Source organism: Eretmochelys imbricata, chromosome 3 (assembly GCF_965152235.1).
Source record: "Eretmochelys imbricata isolate rEreImb1 chromosome 3, rEreImb1.hap1, whole genome shotgun sequence".
Taxonomy (NCBI): domain Eukaryota; kingdom Metazoa; phylum Chordata; order Testudines; family Cheloniidae; genus Eretmochelys; species Eretmochelys imbricata.
This window is the reverse complement of record NC_135574.1, coordinates 6,801,996-6,823,639: the sequence shown is the minus strand read 5'-3', so window position 1 is coordinate 6,823,639 and position 21,644 is coordinate 6,801,996. Positions and strand designations below refer to the sequence as shown.

The 21,644-nt window shown below is 46.5% G+C and overlaps 1 protein-coding gene across 8 annotated transcripts in view; it reads left to right on the top strand.

Moving 5' to 3' along the window:
• NCOA1 (nuclear receptor coactivator 1) overlaps nt 1-21,644 on the top strand; it is a 348,679-nt gene that overhangs the window by 303,106 nt on the left and 23,929 nt on the right. For all 8 annotated transcript variants that reach the window (XM_077812334.1, XM_077812333.1, XM_077812328.1 and 5 more), the window contains 3 exons: nt 1,885-2,068; nt 15,857-15,983; nt 19,998-20,166. In XM_077812334.1, coding sequence (XP_077668460.1) covers nt 1,885-2,068; nt 15,857-15,983; nt 19,998-20,166 — 480 coding nt within the window. The remainder of the gene's footprint in view (nt 1-1,884; nt 2,069-15,856; nt 15,984-19,997; nt 20,167-21,644) is intronic.

Below are 21,644 nucleotides of genomic sequence, written 5' to 3'. Positions count from 1 at the left end.
GCCATTCCTGGGTGTCTCATTGCAGTGTAGACATACCCTAAGAGGCTAGTTGCAGAGGCTGTTTCCTTTCAAGCATTCTGTCAGCCCATTGTAGACACTTGTCAAAGTTTGCTATTGCCAGAGCCAGGCTGACCAAGAAGGCAGCTCTTTAAGAAGCTTGAATCCATTTTTGCAGAGCAGCACAAGAATAAGGCAAGCCCTGAGCTGCCCCAAAGTGAGCAGCCCTCCAGGCAAAGGAACCTTCCCCTGGCTGGAGCTGCAGTTTGATCTCACGGCTAATTTCTCCATAGCATTGCTGACGTATTGACTCCTCTGTGAAACGCACAGCTGTTTATATACCCCAGGCTATTGGTAAATCTGGTTATATTTATCATAGGCCATGGGCCTGTCAGCTCCAGCCTTGTGTCCCAGCTAATTAGCCAACTTTCTGCTAAACCTCACTGTGACCTAAACTTAATTCTCTGCATCTGTCAGTCAAATGCAAAGGTATGTCAGCCTAATAATCTGGAAAGGAATTGCCTGTAAATACACACATCGCTCAACAGGCATGCTCTTCGCCCGCCGACCACTGGCTCTTGTGGAAGCGTGTTTCAATGTGTACTTAGATTGAGATTTTTTAAAAATTGTCTTCCCTTGGGATCATTTTTTTTTTTTAAACCAAAACCTAATTTAGCTTAGTCCCTTTAATCCCAAACTGTTGCTTACCAGGATCTCCATTATATCCCCTGGTGCGAATCCCTTCCTCAGTAATTTCCCCATTTATTTGGGTCCCCAGGCCAAACATCTACTCTCCTATTCTTTGCTATGAAGAAGATTGGAAAAGCTAAATGATATATTACTAGACCATCGAGAATAATTACTTGCCCTAGGCAAATGTATAAGTAGAGGTTTAGAGGGCTGTTCTACAAAGTATCTTATACTTTTCAGGAGAGGCCATTTTTTACATCAGTGTAAATGTATATGTATTAATAGAGCAAATTACCTCCTGCCAAATGGCTATAGGTGTCTAGGGCCCATTCAAGTCAATGCCCACGTAAGCCATTAATAATATTTGTTTTATTGTTGTGCCTAGAAGCCTCCATTGAGATCAGAGTGTCATTGTGCTCAGTACTGTACAGATGTAGTGAGAGACAGTCACTGCCCTATAGAGTTTGCAATCTAACTAGGCAAGACAGACAAAGGGTGGGGAAAGGAAATATTATCCCCATTTTACAGACAGGGAACCGAGGCACATAGAGAGGCTTGCATAAGGTCACACAGGAAGCTGGTGGCAGTCAAGAATTGAACCCAGCTTTCCTGAGTCCCAGTCCAGTGCCATAACCACAAGGCCATCTGTCTCTACATGTTTTGGCAGAGCAAACTACCCCCGCTAGGTGGGCTCTAGGTACCTAATGGACATGAAATGGTGGCATCTCATATCCAAGATGTTGATTTTGCATCTTCTGTGTAATGCTCTCGGCTCATTCTAGAGGCTAGGGGCCTGATTTTCCCCTGTGTTCCAGCTTCACATGGGTAATTCCACTGAAATCCGTGGAGATATGCAGCTGTAAGCCAGGAGGTAACATAGTGAGTGGAAAATCAGACCCTGTTTCTGTGCTGCTGCTGATCTGTGATTGAGGGTACACAGAAGTAATTCCAACAGAGGCCTTTACACCAGCATCTAGGGCGGGTAGCCAGAAGAAAACTACATTGCAAAATGCTTGACCTGCCAGGGACAGAATGAGTCCTGATTGCCTTCTTTGCATGTAATTTGAATGAGCCAGTTAATTTTGGGGGGGCAAGGGGAGCGGGGGGGAACTGTTTCTGAATTTTTTCTGCGTGTAAAGAGATTTTGCTGCCCAAAGGGGCTCAGTGACTGACCTGTGACCTTGTTTCCTTCCTTAGTTTGCTGCTGACCTTGACCAGCTCGATCAGCTGCTGCCTTCGCTGGAGAAAGCAGCCCAGTTGCCAGGCTTGTGTGGGACAGATAGAACCGAAAGCAGCATGGCTGGCGTTGCGGTCAAACCGGAGATCCTGGCAGCCCCCCTCCAGCCCAGCACTGCAGCAAGAACTCCAATGGGGCTTAATAGTACGTGCCAGTGCTAATAGCTCTGATCTCTCATGCTGATCCGCACGACCGTTTCCCAGTACTTGGGAGGGAGAGTTCATCGCTTGTCATTGTAGTGGACTTCTAGGGATACGGCATTAGCTTTATGTGGTACACTGGGGCCAGTGTGTCCTCTTAATTGTATTTTGTATCTTAAAGCTTGGTGACCTTGCAGAGATGTGTTCACTAGCAGACATCTATTTGCATTTCAAATAGCCATGACATGAGTGAGTAAGAGGACAGGGATACATTCCTTCACAAATTAGGAGTTGGGGAGTCAATGTGCCAACTGGGCCCAGTAAGGAGCAGGTTGCTGCATGTGGTTTTGAAGCATCACAATCAATTTGGGTGCTTAGCGTTTCATCACCCACATCCCTATTTAGATACCTGAATAAATGCCCTGATTTTCAGAGGTGAGGCAGCACAAAGCAACTTTAGCAAAGCCCGGGTTTTCCGCTATTTTCAGTGGAAGTGTAATAAACCTTGTGGTGCTTTTACTTAGCACTCACGGGCTTCCCCCCAGGAGTGCCGGTTGTATTCCTTCTGATAGGTTTCCCTCAGCTCAGGCTGCTCTCACTTATCAGCTTCAGTTCTGGGAAATCCTCCTCCTTGCAGCCCCAGTGCACAGAGTATAACCAGGTTCCAGCTATGTTAGGGCTTACCTATCCCGGGTTTTTATTTTGAGCTTTGGGTGAAACAGAGTACTGTTTGTTACATCCACTATGTTACCACAAGCAGAAATATATTCATCTTGTTACTGAGAATTACACTGAGTCTTAAGAGAGGAGGTGCAGAGTTTTGCTAATGAACAGGACTGTCTGAAAGAGGGAGAGGGAGTGGGAAGGGAATTCTAAAAAGAAAAGCTAATGATTGGCAGAATAATCCCAGGTATAAACCAATTAGCTGCTGTTTAATGTTCTGCCATGGGAGGGATAATCCACACATCACTTATTCAGTAAATAGAGATAATGAGGCCGTTGGCTGGCTCTCCTGTCTCAAGCAGAAATCAGGACGAAGCCCACAAAATTGGTTTGGCAGGAAGGGGGTAAATGAACAGCCTGGAATGTTTTCATAGGACTCTAGTTTCAGGTGTCAGTAGAGGAAGTTCTGGAACAAATTGATAAATTAAACATAATAATTCAGCAGGACCAGAAGGTATTCACTCAAGAGTTCTGAAGGAACTCGCGTATGACATTGCATAACCACTAATTTTGGTATGTAGCCTATTGCTTAAATTAGCTTCTGTACTAGATGACTGGAAGATAGCTAATGTAATACCAATTTTTTTAAAAAGGATCCAGAGGCGATCCTGGCAATTACAGGCCACTGGTAAGTCTGACTTCAGTACCAGGCAAATTGGTTGAAATGATAGTACAGAACAGAATTATCAGAGACACAGATGAACACGGTACACTGGGGAAGAATCAGCACAGCTGTTGTAAAGGAAAATCATGCCTCACCAATCTATTAGAATTTTTGAGGGGGTCAACAAACATGTGGACAAGGGTGATCCCATGCTAAGGAGCCAGAGTAGCTGCAGTGAACTGCATAACACCAATCTGACAAGCACTTCTCAGCACTAACAAAATGCTACAATCAGTAATGCTAAGCTAAACTTACACTAAATGAGAAAATTAACTATTGACAGCCCAAGTAAGACGGTGGCTTAACAGTGCTAACAGGACTCTACACAATTACCTAGTAGCACCTGCTGAGCACAAAAGCCAGATTTTCAAAAGCATTTGTCATCTACGATCAGAGCCAGATGGTTAGAAGAGTTCAGTGCCCAAAAAAAATGGCCAGGTTTTCCAGAGAGCTCAGCTCCCAGCATGCACTCAGCATACTGAGCTCTCAGAATCTGCCTGTAAGTGTCGCAGCGTGTTCTGAGCTCTCGAAAACCTGACCCTATGTACTTGGACTTTCAGAATGGGAAATGAAATTCAGTGTTGATAAGGACAAAGTAATGCACGTTGGAAAACAAATAATCCCAACTATACATACAAAATGACAAAGTCTAAATTAGCTGTTACTACTCAAGAAAGAGATTTTGGTCTCGTGGATAATTCTCTGAAATCATCCACTCAGTGTGCAACAGCAGTCAAAAAATCTAACAGAATGTAAGGAGCCATTAGGAAAGGGATAGATAATAAGATAGTAAATATCATAATGCCGCTATGTAATTCCATAATATGCCCAAACCTTGAATACTGTAGGCAGTTCTGGTCACTCCATCTCAAAAAAGATCTTAGAATTTGAAAAAGTACAGAGAAGTTGAGCAAAAATGGTGAGGGGTCTGGGACAGCTTCCAGATGAAGAGACATTAAAAAGACTGGGACTGTTCAGTTTAGAAAAGAGGCAACTGATGGAGGGTGTGACAGAGGTCTAGAAAATCATGAGTGATGGAGGGGAAAGTAAATGAGGAAGTGTTCTTTACCCCTTCATATAACATAAGAATTAGGGGTCACCAATTAAATTAATAGGCAGTAGGTTGAAAACAAACAAAAGAAAGTACTTGTTCACACCACACAGAGTCAACCTGTAGAACTCATTGGCAGGGAATGTTGTGAAGGCCAAAAGTATAACAGTTCAAAAAAGAACTAGATAAGTTCATGGAGGATAGGTCCATGAATGGCTGTTAACCCCACAATGGGCAGCGAGACAACTCCATGATGTAGGTGTCCCTAAACCTCTGACTGTCAGAAGCTGGGACTGGATGACACAGGATGGGTCACTAGATAATTGTCCTGTTCATTCCTTCTGAAGCACATGGCAGTGGCTACTGTCAGAAGACATGATACTGGGCTAGATGGACCCAGTATGGCCATTCTTATGTAGATTTGGCATCTTTAGAAGGGTAAAAAAATTAGAGTGTTGTAAGCAGGAGCAAAGTTCTGCTCTGGAGGCCTGAACTCTGAGAATATTTTGTAGCTACTGTGGCAGAACTCCGACATTGTCTCCGTGGGTCCCGCACTTCCAGGAGGTTTACGCTAGTCTCAGAGGCTCACTGCGACCCTCCACGTAGCCCCTCTCTCTCTAGGGCCAGGGTTACAGTCTACTGAGCCCTTTTCATCATAAGCCAGCAAGAAGGTTGGTGAGAGAACTCCCACAGTCTCTGTTGTCCCTGCGGGCTTGTTCCAGAACAGTTTAGCCTCTTGTCCTGAGAGGGGCCTGTCTTTCCCTCCCAGGAGGTGTTTCTGTAGTGGTGGGTTGGGAGGAACCCGGACTCGCCCTCTACTCCAGGTTCTGGCCTAGGGACCCTAATGGCAGCAGCTGTTGGCAGCTGAACTTTCACTGCCAGAGTTGTTACGTTTCCCTGGGTCAGTTCCCCACAGCTCTCCCATTTCTCCCTCTTAACACCTTCTTCACCCTTACCTTAGGGCTCCCTTTCCAGTGGCTTGAGGGCGTCTTCACTACCCAGCCCTTCAGCCACGCTTCCTCTCCCCTGGCTCTCCTCAGCCTGACTGGAGTGAGCCCTTTTATAGTATCAGAGGGGCCTTAATTAGAGTCAGGTGTTCACATTAGCTTAACAGCCTCACCTGACTCTGTGCAGGTTAATTGGAGTCAGGTGTTCTCATTAGCCTAACGGCTTCAACTGACTCTTTGCAGGCTAATTGAAGTCATGCGTCCACCCTAGCCTGGAGCAGCCCCTGTTCTGGTCAGTCAGGGAACAGAAAACTGCTTATCCAGTGGCCAGTATATCTGCCTTCTACTACTCTGCTGTACCCAACTGGCCTGGGTCTATCACACTACACACACGAGTCATCCTTGGGAAACAGGCCTCTAGCACCAAATTAAAGAAAAACTCTATTAGTTGCAAGCAGGTTGTTATAGTCACTGGGACCAGCCACTAGAGGGTGACATGGTTATGTGTTACATATGCTGTAAAGAGAGGAGATTATCTGAATCAAGAACCACCATGTGACTCTAAGATCACGATATCAGCTCTGAGAGGAAACATAGGAGCTCGAGTTGGATAGGAGATACTATACTGGGCAATAAACCTGGTGAGGGCTTTGAATGACAGCTGCACTGAGACTAAATGCATCAGAGAGCCATGCTATGCCTTTCCACAATAGGGGGAATGTCTGGCAGTTTGAAAAGGAGCTGTCAGCTCTAATCATAGCCATTGACCAATTTGTCCCATCACCTCTCCACTGAATTCAAAGCTAAAGATCAGACAGCCGCTTATCACTCAAGCCTATTATTTGCATGCCAAGGACTCTTATTCTAAAGACTCAAATGGACAGCACTTTCAGGAACGGAGTACTAGGGCATTCATAATGTAGTGACAGGAGTATAATTATAATGGGACTTTATTGTCTTTGGGAGACAAGGGAACCTTCTATCAGACGGTTGAAACGGAGATTGGCAAAGAGTAGGAGTACTTTTATGGCGAGATGTGTCCAACTCTGTGCTTTAAACTCCCAACACCGACTCCCCATATAATCCAGAATTTACATATTCTTGCTGGGAAATGATACTGTATCTCAAGCCCAAGTGCCCACAAGGAAACCAGTTTCCTTTAAGTTAGTGCTGTTGGGTTAAACTGTGCGTGGATTACAATGGTTAACTCGGAAAACGCTCTTCATCTCTGCCATGAGATGCCTGGTCATTCCATGGACACTCAGTCCGTGCAAGGCGTGTGCTCTGCACTAGTGCTTTGCACAGGGGTGAAACCCAGTCTAAGCTGTGATCAAGAGATACAAAACTTTGACGGTCCAGATGATTCTACAGGGTGAATAAAGATGGGACCCCACTACAGTCTTTTTCCCACTAAATCACAGCTGAAAAGAGCAGAGGGTATGGTGAATGGTGGCTGAAATTCAGCCCTGTATAGTGGGCCTGCCTGAGGCATGGGCATCACTTAAATCCCCCTTAAGGCTTAGAGTTGGCCCACTGCACAGGGGTGAATTTCACCGTGTGTGGGTTAGTGAGGTCCTGCTGTATGTACTTGGATCAAGTTCTGACGACAGTGAGCGGGCAGCTGTGAATTATCCCCGCAAGGGGCTCCTGGGTTGACCTGAAGTGAAAGTGAGGTTTGTGCAGTTCTTGCACTGGGGTTCAAAACCTGCTTATTTCATATAATACATAGGCACAAGAATCCAGTCAAACCTAGCTGCCCTCTGCATATCCTCTGACTTGAAGAATGGGCTACCCTGTGTATCCCTTCACTTACCCAGCTTAACGACTTGGGTGCTGGTCCCTTTCTCTACCGCACCATTGTGGCAGCAGCATGGATTGCCTGCCTTCTCAGAAATACTAAATCAGAGCCCCGGTGCTGATCGGCAGCATAGTGTCCTTGTTTGCATGCATTCCTAAGGTGTGATTCCCTGGGGTGGCCTCTGAGCAATGAAGTCACATCTGTCAGTCTGTAGTCCCGAGTGCCATGAGTAGGCCATTCCCACACCAATCCCTCTTTTGCCCTCCAAAGTCACTGATATCATTGGCTCGCAGGATGAATCAGTCAATCATTGGTAATGTCGTGATGAGCCCTCGGAAGCTGTCCGAGTTATGCTTATTTATTATTTAATGAATCTCTAGCTATTAACGGCAGGCAGGGCATGCAGGCTGGCCGGTCCCCATTTGAGTTCTGCGACCCCGTGGAGCCAGTTCAACTCAGGCCAGCTCATTGTCCTGCAATGAATGGCAGCAGTCCGCATTCCAGGTTACTGTCAGAGCAGGGCAGGGGGACAGTAACTGGACCAAACCCCTTCCAGCCTGATACAGGTATGTGCTCCCGCAGGGATCTGCTGATCTGGGCCTTCTGCGCCCTACTAGGTTATGCCTGCAGTTTCTGGGGGGATCTACCAATATAAAAGTATAGCAGAGAGGGCACCAAGATAAGTTAAATTCACCCCGTGCAGAGCCGAAGGTTTACATGGGGCAAAGGCCTTGTGTCTGAATTCTACTCTAGGTAAGGTGAGGTAATGTTAGACCTGTGTTTTGAAAACCAATTCTGACAGCGGCACTATGCAAGGTAGGCAAGGCAAAACAATCCCACCCAGCTTTCTCCAAGCAGCGAATACGGGAAAGCAGAAAATTTGATTAACATTGGTATTGAAAGACAAGGTGGGTGAGGTAATATCTTTTATTGGACCAGCTTCTGTTGGTGAAAGAGACATGCGTTCAAGCTTACATGGAGCTGAAGAAGATCTGTGTAAGTTAGAAAGCTTGTCTCGCTCACCAACAGAAGTTGGTCCAATCTTAGAATATCAGGGTTGGAAGAGACCTCAGGAGGTCATCTAGTCCAAGCCCCTGCTCAAAGCAGGACCAATCCCCAACTAAATCATCCCAGCCAGGGCTTTGTCAAGCCTGACCTTAAAAACCTCAAAGGAAGAAGATTCCACCACCTCCCTAGGTAACCCATTCCAGTGCTTCACCACCCTCCTAGCGAAAGTTTTTCCTAATATCCAACCTAAACCTCCCCCACTGCAACTTGAGACCATTACTTCTTGTTCTGTCATCTGCTACCACTGAGAACAGTCTAGATCCATCCTCTTTGAAACCCCCTTTCAGGTAGTTGAAAGCAGCTATCAGATCCCCCCTCTTCTTCTCTTCTGCAGACTAAATAATCCCAGTTCCCTCAACCTCTCCTCATAAGTCATGTGCTCCAGCCCCCTAATCATTTTTGTTGCCCTCTGCTGGACTCTTTCCAATTTTTCCACATCCTTCTTGAAGTGTGGGGCCCAAAACTGGACAGAGTACTCCAGATGAGGCCTCACCAATGCCGAATAGAGGGGAATGATCACGTCCCTTGATCTGCTGGCAATGCTCCTACTTATACTGCCCAAAATGCTGTTAGCCTTCTTGGCAACAAGGGCACACTGTTGACTCATATCCAGCTTCTCGTCCACTGTAACCCCAAGGTCCTTATCTGCAGAACTGCTGCCTAGCCACTCGGTCCCTAGTCTGTAGCTGTGCATGGGATTCTTCCATCCTAAGTGCAGGACTCTGCATTTGTTCAGGTTGAACCTCATCAGATTTCTTTTGGCCCAATCTTCTGATTTGTCTAGGTCCCTCTGTGTCCTATCCCTACCCTTCAACATATCTACCACTCCTCCCAGTTTAGTGTCATCTGCAAACTTGCTGAGGGTGCAGTCCACACCATCCTCCAGATCATTAATAAAAGATATTATCTCACCCACCATGTCTCTCTAGCGTCATGGGACCAACACAGCTGCAACACCACTGCGTACATTGGTGCTGAAAGACACTGTACTGAAGCCACTCCCACCTTCAGTGCAGTGTCTGGAAAAGGGCATGCACTACTTTGTCAGCCTCTTTCCTTTATTCCACTTACCTGCTGGGGAATACCGCTGTGGTGTCTTGGAAGGATAACCCACCGCTGTGGTGACTTGGAAGGATAACCCAGTGAATCCACTTCAGTGTGAATGTTTGAAATAAGACAGCTTTTTTTTTTTTTTTTAATTCTGCATTACTGCGAAAAAGAGGCAAACAGACCTTGCTTTCCTGTACCTGTTTCTAGACAGATATTGTCAAACTAAATTGCCAGCTCCGGAGAAAGCTGTTTAGAGTTTAGTGCAAGGGCCATATTCCCCTGGAAATTGGTCTAAAGATCTTTCCATAAAACTTGGAATGAATAAACTGCTTTTGAATGGCAACATTAAACTCCGTGAGCAGGCTGGGGTTTCATGACTGCAAATGACTTCGGTTACACTCTCCCCAGAGGTTCAGAAGAAGGTGTATAAGAAGCTTCAGGAGTGAGGATCCCAGTTCAGGCAACGAATTAGATTAGTGTGGTGGGCACCTGATGGTACTAGTGGCACAATGCTGGAGACCTAGGTATTCCTGCTTTCCAGACTATGCTGCAGGGGCCTCCAGGAAGGGAGGGTATTGCTACTCTATCTCCACCTCTCCCCGTCAACATGGTGAGATATTAAAGATGATCTCAGAAGAGACCCATATGTTTCATCCTCAGTGAAGGAAGAGAAGTTCTGTAATGGCAGCTCCGCAGCAGGGAATGGATCACAGGAAGTCACAGACCCAGGATCACTCACCTTCCACTGGAAGCCAAGGAAAACATATGACCATAGGAATGGCCAGACTGGTTCAGACCCAAGGTCCATTGAGTCCAGTGTCCTGTCTCCAACAGGGCCCAGAACCAGACACTTCAGAGGAAATTGTAAGAACCCTGTCAAAGGCAGATGTGGGATAATCTGACCCCTACGTAGGTCTCTTCCTGATCTCTAGTAGTTTGAGATTAGCGTGAGCCCTGAAGCACACAGTTTAATATCCCTTCCAATATTTTTATTGCCATTAATTATGATAACTCAGGATATTCTTGACATCGATATAATTGTCTAGTCCCATTTATTCTTGTTAAATTCTTGGTTTCAGTAACTTTCAGTGGCAGTGAGGTTCACATCTTAATTACACATTGTGTGAAAAAAAGTATTTCCTTTTATTGGTGACCAGCATTATATGCAGTAATCAGATGAGGCTGCACCATTGGTTTATATAAGGGCATTATAATATTTTCATTATTATTCTCCATCTCATTCCTTATAGATCCTAACTTCTTGTTGGCGGTTTTGACTGCAGTTGTGCACTGAGCAGAGGTTTTTATTGATCTGTCTGTAGTGACACCCATATCCGTTTCTTGGGCTGACCGTTAATGTAGAACCCTTTAAAATGTACCAGTAGTTTACATTTTTTCCTCTCTAGCGTGGATTACTTTGCATGTATCAATGGTGAATGACATTTGCCATCGTGTTGCCCGTTCACCTAGCTTAGTAAAGTCTCCGTGAAGTTCTTCACAGCCCTCTCTGGGGCTGACTAACCTAAACAACTTTGTCTCATCTGCAAATTTTGTTATCTCACTACTTATCCCTTTTCCAGATTGTTAATAACTATATTAAACAACTTGGGACCTAGCACAGAACATTGAAACCCCTGTTGTTAACCTTTTGCAAGATGAAAGTTAACCATATAATCCTACTCTTTGCTTTCCATCTCTTTGGCGTCTCTTTGGCGGAAAGCTTAAAGACTTCGGAGGCTGTAGTGCAGAACTCTTCTATGAGCACAATCCTGTGAGAAGCTAGGTACCTCCTACAAAGTATTGAGTGTCCTCTTCTCCTTCTGAAGTCAGTAGATGCAGGAGATCACAGGTCTTATATGAAATACAAGGATCAGTTTCTGGGTTAAGTTTTGCACTAGGTTTCCCAAACCAGAGACCTAGCTTGAGGACTTGCCTTGGCTCACAAGTGAAATGAGCTTGGCAGTTGATCTTATCCTCAGAAAGACAGTTTGGTATGATATCGCTTTGGCTTAGGACAGTAGTAGTAGGGAGGCCAAGACTGAGAAGCAGTGGCAGAGCTGTGTGAGGAAATTGCACACCGTTTGCCTATGTTGTGCCTTGTCCCAGCTATCGTGGTCATAAGCACTGACTTATTATGGTTCTGCCCACAGTGGCCTCCGTGTAAAGTGCTTATTCAGTTGCACTTATAAGACTGTAGTTTGTGGAATCGCTTGGATCAAGTTGACTCAGCACCAAAAGGATATCTGGATTGTGACTTGGTTTATCTGAAGGAGGAAGGAAGTTGCCTGTGGAGAAGATGGCACCTGGATTTCTGAATACTTTCATCTTGCTGATTGGTGCACATGGACAGCAGCTGAACTGTTGTTGTTTGGAGAAGACCATAAGCTTCAGCCCAAGCAAATATGTGAAAACATGTCAAAGAAGCCTATAAAGAAACTGAATTAGGCTGCAAAGTGATTGTGCATTGTCAGCTGGAGCTGACGTTGCTGCTGCTAGAATTTATTTTATTCTTCTGTTGCCAAGCAACCTTAAGACTGTTGTCTTATTGTACAGTAATTTCATGAAGTAAATGAACACTTGCAAATTGACTTTACTTGCTGGTGCATAGCTATGATCAGATTAGCTGATCAGACAAAATTACGGCAGCTAGATCCAGGCAGCCGTCTCAGATTTTAGGGCTAGCTTTCCAGGAACCTGGTGACCACTTGCAACAATAGTAGGGTCATCTGTGGGTAATGACCACTTTGTAACTATGCACCTGATTTAGGGCATCAGTGGGAATGGAAGCTGGGACCTCTAGATCTAAAAGCGTGAACTCTAGTGCAGGGATTGGCAACCTATGGCACACGTGCCATAGCAGATTTTTAATGGCACGCTGCTGCCTGCCGGGGTCCCAGCCGCCCCGGCAGCAGCGTGCCATTAAAAATCCTGCCCGCCCCGGCCCACTCTTCTCCACCCCCCCCACCCCCTTCCCCTCCGTGGGGGCAGGATGAAGAAGCTTGGTCCTGCCGACTACTGCTGCAGGGCAGGCAAGCTCCACCCTCCCCCGCCTCTTCCCCCAGCGTGCTGGGTTCCTGCCCCCCCTCCTCTCCCTCCCTGCCACTCATCAGCTGATGGCCCTTGCGAGAGAGGGGGAGAAGCGGAGCTGCAGCGTGCTCCCTGCTCCGGGGAGGAGGCGGAGAAGAGGTGGGGACGGGGCCGTGGGGAAGGGAGGTGGAATCAGGGCATATCCCCTCCAGCCCCTGCCGTGAGCCGCTCAGGGCAAGGGGCTGGGCGCACCCCCACGACCCCAGCCCACACCCCAAGGCCTCTGCCCTGACTCCTGAACCCTCCTCACACACCCCCACACCCTATGCCCTGACTCCTGCACCCCCCTCACATACCCCCAGCCCTCTGCCCTGATCACTGCATCCCCCACAACCCCAGCCCTGACCCCTGCACCCCCTCACACACACATCCAGCCCTCTTCCCTGACCTCTGCATCCCCCCAGGACCCCAGCCCTGACTCCTGCACCCTCCTCACACACCCTCAGCCCCCTGCCCTGACTCTTGCACATACGCAGCCCCCCCACACCCTGTGCCCTGACTCTTGCACCCCCCACATTCCCACCCCCATCCTGAGCACCAAACGGGAGCTCCTGCAAACCCCCCCCCCGCCCCCCACATTCCTACCTGCACCCTCACACCAAATGGGAGCTGCCCAGGTAAGCACTCCACACCCAAACCACCTGCCACAACCCTAAGCCCCCTCCCTCATTCTAGCTCCTGGCCAGAATTTACACCCCAACCGCCAGCCTGCTCCTTCACCCCCAGCCCTGTGCTCAGTGCACTCCCACCCTCAGCTCAGTGCAGAGAGAGAGAGGAAGAGAATGGGCTAGAGCCAGGGAGAAGGTAGGTACCCACTATATGTGGGCAGGGCTGGGATCCCAGACTGACAGGGGGCTGAACGGGGCTAGCAACCGGGACGCTGGCTGGCAGGAGCCAGCGGACGGAACCCCAGACCGGCAGTGGACTGAGTGGCAGCGGGCTGAGCCGCTCAACCCACTGCCAGTCTGGGGTCCCGGCCGCCGGCCCCTCTCAGCCCACTGCCGGTCTGGGGTTCTGACTGCCGGCCCCTTGCCAGCTGGGGTCCTGGCCGCAGGCCTCACTCAGCCTGCTGCCGGCCTAGGTGAACGGAACCCCAGGCTGGCAGCGGGCCGAGCGGGCCGGCAGCGTAAGATCAGCATTTTAATTTAATTTTAAATGAAGCTTCTTAAACATTTTGAAAATCTTGGTTACTTTACACCTGACAATAGTTTAGTTATATAATATATCGACTTATAGAGAGAGACCCTCTAAAAGACGTTAAAATGTATGACTGGCATGTGAAACCTTAAATTAAAGTGAATAAACGAAGACTCGGCACACCACTTCTGAAAGGTTGCCGACCCCTGGTCTAGTGCTTGAGCTAAAGGACCAGGACCATTAAATTCGAAGCAGCAGCAGATGCAAAACCTGTTACATGATGCAGCTGCTAGAGAGGGACAAAGAGCCATATTCTGCCAACATTCAGTATGCTTAGATCCTGACCTTTAAAGGATATGCACCTCTAAAATCACTAATATATGTAACCCATTTTATTGTAAGAGGAATTAGCACAGCTGAGTATGGTGAAAACACCAAAAATAAAGACTTTTCATTTTCAGTAACTGCCTTATAAGTACTTGAAACCTTAGAAATAATAGGACTATGCATAGACACGGGGAGCATGCCCAGGAGAAGGGATGCCACCATGGTCAGAGATTTTCTTATCCCTTGCAGTTCTCTGTTCATATTGCTGTCCGATGGTTTAGTTTAGTCAAGATACTTTTAGCCTTAAATATCAATTCTTATTTTAAATAGGAGGATGGTGTCTCCAGACCTCATAAATTGCTCAGTTCTGGGCTGGGCTCAAACTCCTGCTGAATTTAAATTGGCCGTTTCCCCTGTAAAATGAGTTTCTCCAGAATGGAAAGTCAAAAGGCATGAATATGTATGCGCTTTATGTTGTTTTTTTAGGAAAAATCTCCAGTGGTAACAACTTTCAATAAAGAATTCTTTAACTGGCTACATTTTGAAAACATTTATAGATCTATGTAGAAGAGGCACTTACATGAAGCTGCTGTGTGTATAGCCTTTGAGAGAGACTTTCTCTTCCTATATAAGAAAAGGAGTACTTGTGGCACCTTAGAGACTAACCAATTTATTTGAGCATAAGCTTTCGTGAGCTACAGCTCACTTCATCGGATGCATACTGTGGAAACTGCAGAAGACATTATATACACAGAGACCATGAAACAATACCTCCTCCCACCCCACTCTCTTCTGCAGTTTCCACAGTATGCATCCGATGAAGTGACCTGTAGCTCACGAAAGCTTATGCTCAAATTGGTTAGTCTCTAAGGTGCCACAAGTCCTCCTTTTCTTTTTGCAAATACAGACTAACACGGCTGTTACTCTGAAACCTTCTTATATAAGTGTACCCAGAGGATAACGTCTGTTGGTATGAGGGAAGCTATAGCTGATGTCTGCTACTTAGGGGCTGAAAAGAACAGCCACATAATAGTCCTGCCATTAGGAACAAAGCTCTCTGGGTCTTGATGTTTATGTGACAAACTCTCTGAGCTGGAGTGTCTCTGTTTTCTGAAAACTCATGTCATTTATTTTGAAATCTTAGTGTTCTCTTATCCCTTTCCTTATTGCTTATCCTGCACTCGCAAAGCGTTAGAACCATGACGCAATCGCTGACCTGCTACAGTCTATTAGAATTAGTGTCGTTGAGCTGCAGTTGTTAAGTATGGCTGCCTCGGTTGTGGGTGACAGTGTGCTGTGTGTTGCAAGTGAAGGGAGTCAGCTGTGTGAATTCCCATTGCTTTGGTAAGATTTGACGTACTCAGCCTGATTAGAGCTTTGCTCACAGAGATATAGGACATCAGTGTGGAGCAAGTCCTTGACCCTGCTTCAGTTGGTTGCCCCTCTGGATTCCTGATCTGAGGTGGTGGTAAAGGGAGGCTGATGAGAGATTTCATGATTCCGTTTAATCACTCTGTTTTTGGCATGTATTCTGTGCCATCATCATGCTGTCTGAGCATCATGTATGTCAGAGCTAAGTAGCCCCGTTTCTTAATCCTTTAGCAGTGGTAGTACTTGTCCGCAAAATCAGCTCAGACTTTCATGTCAGAATGCTTTTGGATTTGGGTGAGGTACTGCCTCTGTACCTCTGTGAACCAGGGATTCTTGCAGCTGACTCCAGAAGGATTTCAGGTCTAAGCAGACATTACCATTTGTCTGAACTGTTAGCTTCCTCTGCGTTTTCCGCACTCTTCTTTCACTTAAACACTGAAGGTATTTTACACATAAGCGAATGGGATGATGAACGGGGAAAGACTTGTAACTCCCTTTGTATAGTGGTTTATGACACCTCTTTTGCTCTGTAACACTTACTCTCCCCCACCCTGGCTTTTCCCAATCAGGATTGTCTGAACTGGAGTTGGGAGTCTCTGATCAACAGTTTGGACAGCCAGGAATGGGTGACCAGATTCCATGGGCAGATAACACCATGGCCTCCATGAATCGAGTATCTTTGAATAAACCAGACGAGTAAGTACCATGGGTTTGGATAATCTGCCTTCCCACCACCCCACCCTCCTCTAGCCTCTTATGGTATATTTTTAGTAGGCTTACCGTTTGTTGTAGTTCTGTGGATAGAGATTGCTGTGCCCACCCTTGAGTAAAGGTCCCTATGGGCACATCCACACAGCGAGTGTCAACCCACGGCCATGAGTGTCAAAACCCAGGTAGACAGTCTGAGATTTGCACTAAAAATAGCAGTGTAGAGGTTTGGGCTCAGGCTGAAGGTTGGGCTATGAAGCCCGCTCACCCACCTCCTTAGGCTTCAGCTAATTTTAATGCCGTAGGATGAGCCTGTCTGTCAAACTAGGCTCCGAGACTTGCTTTCACTGGCTGTGAAAGGCATACCCATAGAAGTTAAACTTACATGAGGTTTGTTAAGTGATCAGACAGCTCAAATGTTGGCCATAATAAGATGTCCTGATATTCTCTAGTCTGATGCACTTGGCTGAGAGTCGAGGGAGAGGAATGTTTTCACCATAGCTAGTTAAGACTGGAGGAGATACAACAGCACAAGGGTGAAATTCACACCTGTATGGAAGGGCCAGCCAGCACAGTCAGAACATCTCTGAGGCACAGGCTTTGTGCTGGCCCTTTTCACCCTGTGTCAGTACGAATAATATTAGTGTACTGTCAATGATGAAAGGTGTCTCACAGACCAGATACGCTGAAATCATTATTAAGACAGTGTGAGGGACAAAGATTTTTTCCAAATAATGAAGGATACCATAGTCCATTAATTTAAGCTACTGCCACCTAGTGGTATAGTTATAAGGTTGCAAAAACTCTGCAGGCAGAAACTTTTCTTTGACCTGAATTGAGGCAGAAGGAAGGTACTGTACAATTCTGCTTGAGGAAAAACCTCTGAATAGGGTTTTCCATTTAGCTATTAAAATAGCTGCAGTTGGGCTTCCTCAGCGGTGACTACATCAAGGCTTGTGATGGGGAGGTAAACAGTCTGCTAAATGACCAGCTGTGCTCCTGAAGGAGAACAGAACATTAAGCAATAAGGTGGAGCTGTTGGAATAGAATTAGGACAGAACAAAATAGTTTCAATGAGGCCTTTCCCCAGGAGCAATGGCCATAAATAAAATAAAAGTACTTATTAAAAATTTCATTATATGTAAACTCACAAAGCTAACCAGGGGACTAGAGAGAGCCTGTCTGTCACGCATGCTACATCTGATGCCCAAATACCAAGGGGATGGGTGCCTTACGGGGGAAGGAAGCAGAGGGTGAAATGGCTTCCAGCAATGTTAGGAGTAAATGTGACACTGCCTCTTTGTATGTGAAAGCAGCAGCACCGGGAATCGTGGAGAGTAGGCAAACTGCGGTCTTGTGTTTAAGCCATTGAGGTGACAAGGGTGGGAATTTTGCCATTGCTAATAAGATAGCCGTGACATTGATTGGGAAGAAGATCCCAATAATTGTAAACAATGGCCACCAGAGGCAAAGTGGTGAGCCTTTCGCCTAGTCCAGAGGGCTTTTCTGGACCAAAAAACCCCAAAGGTCTCACTCCAGCCCTCAGCAGAGCTTTAAATAAAATCAAATGTCCGTGTAGAGGCTCTTAAACTGCTGGAGCTGTGTGTGTGACAGAATCTGATTACAGGTTACTGGCCGCATGCTCCAGTTTTCAATTTGACAGGCCCTATTAAAACTCAAATTGAACTTCATATGTAAAGCGTATATGGTTATGTTTGTTATGAACAGAGCGTTCCCGCGAGGGATGTAAGCCTTGCTCTGCTGCAAGATACATGTTAACTAGAGTGTGACAGAGCTGCTCTCTTCACATTACAAAGCTGGTGGGTCTCTGGATCGATGTGTAGCAGTTTGTGGTCACTCTGAGCTGCATGTCTTTAGAAGACTTGGGGTTTCTTTCTGTGCTCTTCTGTACACACGAGGAAGACATAGGGAGGCTAAGGGGGTTCTGTTCCTGGCTGGATTGTTTCCCGTGAACCATTTTGCTGGAACATAGCAGCAGCTTGTTAGAAATGTGTCTGGGACCTGTGATTTTTCTGAGGAATAATAGTCCCGTTAGCACAGGGCTTCGCGTTTGTGTTGCCACACACAGAAATCCCTTTAAGAGATGACCTGCAAGAAGTAAAATAGCATATCAACCCAGGGGCATAACGAGCAGGCTATGTAAAGAAGAACACTGGTGCTGTAGTTAAGGCACCAGGCTGGGAGTTTGGAGTTCCAGATTCAGTTCCCAGACTCCCTGAGTGACCTTGAGTGAGTCTCTTATTATTTCTGTCTCTGTCCCGTCTGAGATGGGGATACTCCTCCTCCCTTTCTTTGTCTCTTTAGGCTGTAAGCTCTTCAGGGCAGGGACTGCCCCTCTCTCTCTCTCTGCGTTTGTGCAGTCCTAGCCCAAGGGAGCCCTGAGGTCAGTAGGGGCCTTGGGGCACTACTGTATTGCATATAAGCCATAGTGCAGCGGTGTCAGACATACCGCCTGCAGGGCGGATCTGGCCTACATGATGTATTTGTGTGACCCACATGGCATACGCCAATTGGGCAGAATCTAAGCTTCAATTTAAAAAAAAAAAAAAAAGAAGTTTCTAGTCCTCATGGTGGAAGAGGGAACTTTCCAAACGTGAACCACGCGTAAGAGACATCATGATGTCTGCATGGAGCAACAGTGAGTTAGAGGGGTGAACTCCCTTCTCGTGCTAATCCGGTTGGAGCATCAGCACTGAGACCAATGACGTCACTGCAACCTCAACATTTACTGACCGTTCTAGTGTGTAGAATGGGGTCGGGATGGGAGTGAAACTCTCGATAGGTGCCAATTGGGAGTTGCCACAGAGAAGGAAATACAGGAATAAATCACAGGCTTGTTACTAGTAACGGCCGCGTTGTTTGCTGGATGTCTGAGTGAACCTTCCACTGATATCATTGGGGTCTCTGATGTGGATCAAGGGCACTCTGCTAACCTCCAGCCCACAATTTAACCTGGAATCCATCCCTTTCCTCTGAATTTGATGCCCCTCCTATGGACCGATGGAGTGTGTGTGCGTACAGGAGCCAGTACAGCTAGATGTGTAGCTGCAGCTTTAACACACACAAATTTGGTTTGATATGAAGCTACAAGCAGCAGGAATCTTTGTTGTAAACTGAAGCAAGCCCCGTTCTTCACCTCTCCCTCCCCTTCTTCCTCTGCTCCTGTACTGCAGTCTAAGAAATTCCAGTGCCTTATATTTCTTTTCCAGGATTAAACTATGTGTATTGGCTGCAGTGTTCCTGATCAGATTAGTTTCAGTTACTTACTGTACATCTGGTCCTCATCTGGAGCTAAGAGGATAAACAGGTCTGCTCCTTGGAAACCACTGACATGTTTAAGTTCTCTCCTTTGTGCTTTTCTAGCAGTGTGATGTGCCATAGCTCCCTTCATTGTGTCAGGCCCAGCAAATCCCATCGACGCCAATCAGTCACGTCATTGGAACATCTCTCATTACATATTAACCTTGTCCCCAAGAATATCAAGGGGGAGAGTTCTTCAGGCTTCTTATTTTTGTGCCTAAATGGTTCCCTTTGCCTTCAGGGGCTTTAGTGTCAGCTGTTCTAACTTTTCCCAAACCTCTCTGGCTTGGTGTTTTCAAAAGATTCTCTGTACTGAAAACCCGCTGTCTTTCCCAGCTAGTGGGATATTTGCAGGCACAAAACCTGGAAAAATCAGGAAGGTTTGATAAGAATCTTGTTGAGGCTCTGAAACTCAACCCTGCACACAGGTCCAGCAATAGTCTGAAGTGGTGCCTAAACCTTATGCAGGGGTGAAGTTCACCCTCGGTGCATTCCAGACATCACTTTGGGTTTGCTTGCTAGATCAGAGTGAGTTGTTGCATGGACTCAGAACCAGTTAGGCAAGTGAGCATGTCAGTGGGAGGAACCCCACAGAAGCAGTTCTTCCACTTGGGGTCCTTACAGCTGAAATGCAGAGCTGTTTTCTGCACTTAATGTCTGTTAACTTTGTCGTCCGTACAGCCAGTGCATCACTTCCCAGCTGGACGAACTCCTATGCCCTCCCACCACGCCGGAGGGCCGGAATGACGAGAAAGCCCTGCTCGAGCAGCTTGTGTCCTTCCTGAGTGGCAAAGATGAAACGGAGTTGGCGGAATTGGACCGAGCTCTTGGGATTGACAAATTGGTCCAGGTAGTAAGCGATGTACTTTGGGGGGTGCTGGGGCTGATAGAGGACTGTGTATGTTGCCAAATGCTTAGGCCTGATAATGGGTGCAAAGGAGGGCTTCCAACATCTGGTGCTTGCTTGCCAGATGTGGATGGGAACAAAAAAGCACATTAGGTTCAAAGAGGATACTTAATACCATGGCATTTTCCAGTGCGCTCTACCAAAAAGTTGGAAAATATCCCCATGAAATACAATATTGTGCCCCCCTGCCTTTAAAACGTGGGAAACGTCAGCCTCTCAGAGGCGGCTGAATGTATTTATCCTTGAATGGCTCATGCAGTGGGAAGTGGGGAGAGTTGGCAGACTTTTCTGCCTCACCATCTTACTTTGGGGTTAGAGTGCAGAAGAGAACTCCAGCTGGAATCTCACAAGTAGAGATTCCTGAGCCTTAATTATGCTGCATAATATATGCTTAATGGCCTTGCTGGTACAAAAATGCACAGCCTTTACCACCAAGCCTGGCTTTCATTGCAGCAACCCCTGTCTCCAATTTAACCGCAAGCTGATGAGTTTGTCCCCACCCACCACCCACCCCCACCAAATATTGGCATTATGTGGCCTAGATCCTGCCTCGGAGCTGCGCAAACAGAACTTAATCCCGTAAACCCCAATGGGGTTCAGCCTGGGTGCACGCAGACCCAATGGCAGGGTCTGGGCCCCTAAGAATATGCTGGGTTTTCATAAATAATGAAGAACAGCACTGCTTGAAGAAATCCTGATCATAGGAAAGATATAAAGAACAGAGACATGCAAGTAATGAAATAGTTTGCAACTATTTTTATAATTTATTTTTCCAGTTCAGACAATACTTACACTCGTGCGTGTTTGTTTCCAAAAAAATTATTAGAACCAAAAATCTGTCATTAATTTTAGTGCTCTTGGAATGGACCTAGAAAGGGAGCCCTGGAGAGTGAATTCCTCTCCTCTTCCAAGGCCTGCTTCTTTATCACTGAACTGAAGGGGGCTTCTTCTGTTGAGCCCCCCCTAGAATAACTACAGAAAAGCACTGCAACTTCTTTATATTGTCCCATTGCTATGCTGCAGCTTTAATCTAGAGACAAGTCTAGATGTTCTTAGGTGACTAATCTGAGACACCTTGTAGTGGAGTTGTTTTTCAGAAAATGCCAAGTATCTGCCCTCTCAATAGCAGGCCCCTTTTAAGGCATCAAAAATCAACTTGGGCATCAAAGTCACTAGCCACTTTTAAAAATGTAGGTCTGAGAGGGGGAGTTCAGTCTCCCTGGCTCATTCAGTCGCTGATTCCTCTGCTGAGGCTGCCGGTAAAGATGCCAGTTGTGGCAGGGTGGTTTTTGTGTCATGGTCTCCTATCCACCAGGACCCAGATCACGATCTACCAGACTCATTTCATACAGGCCACCTAACAGCCATAACCACACCAGCCAACTTTCAGTGTTGTTCTTAGGGAGGGTACTAGGCATTTG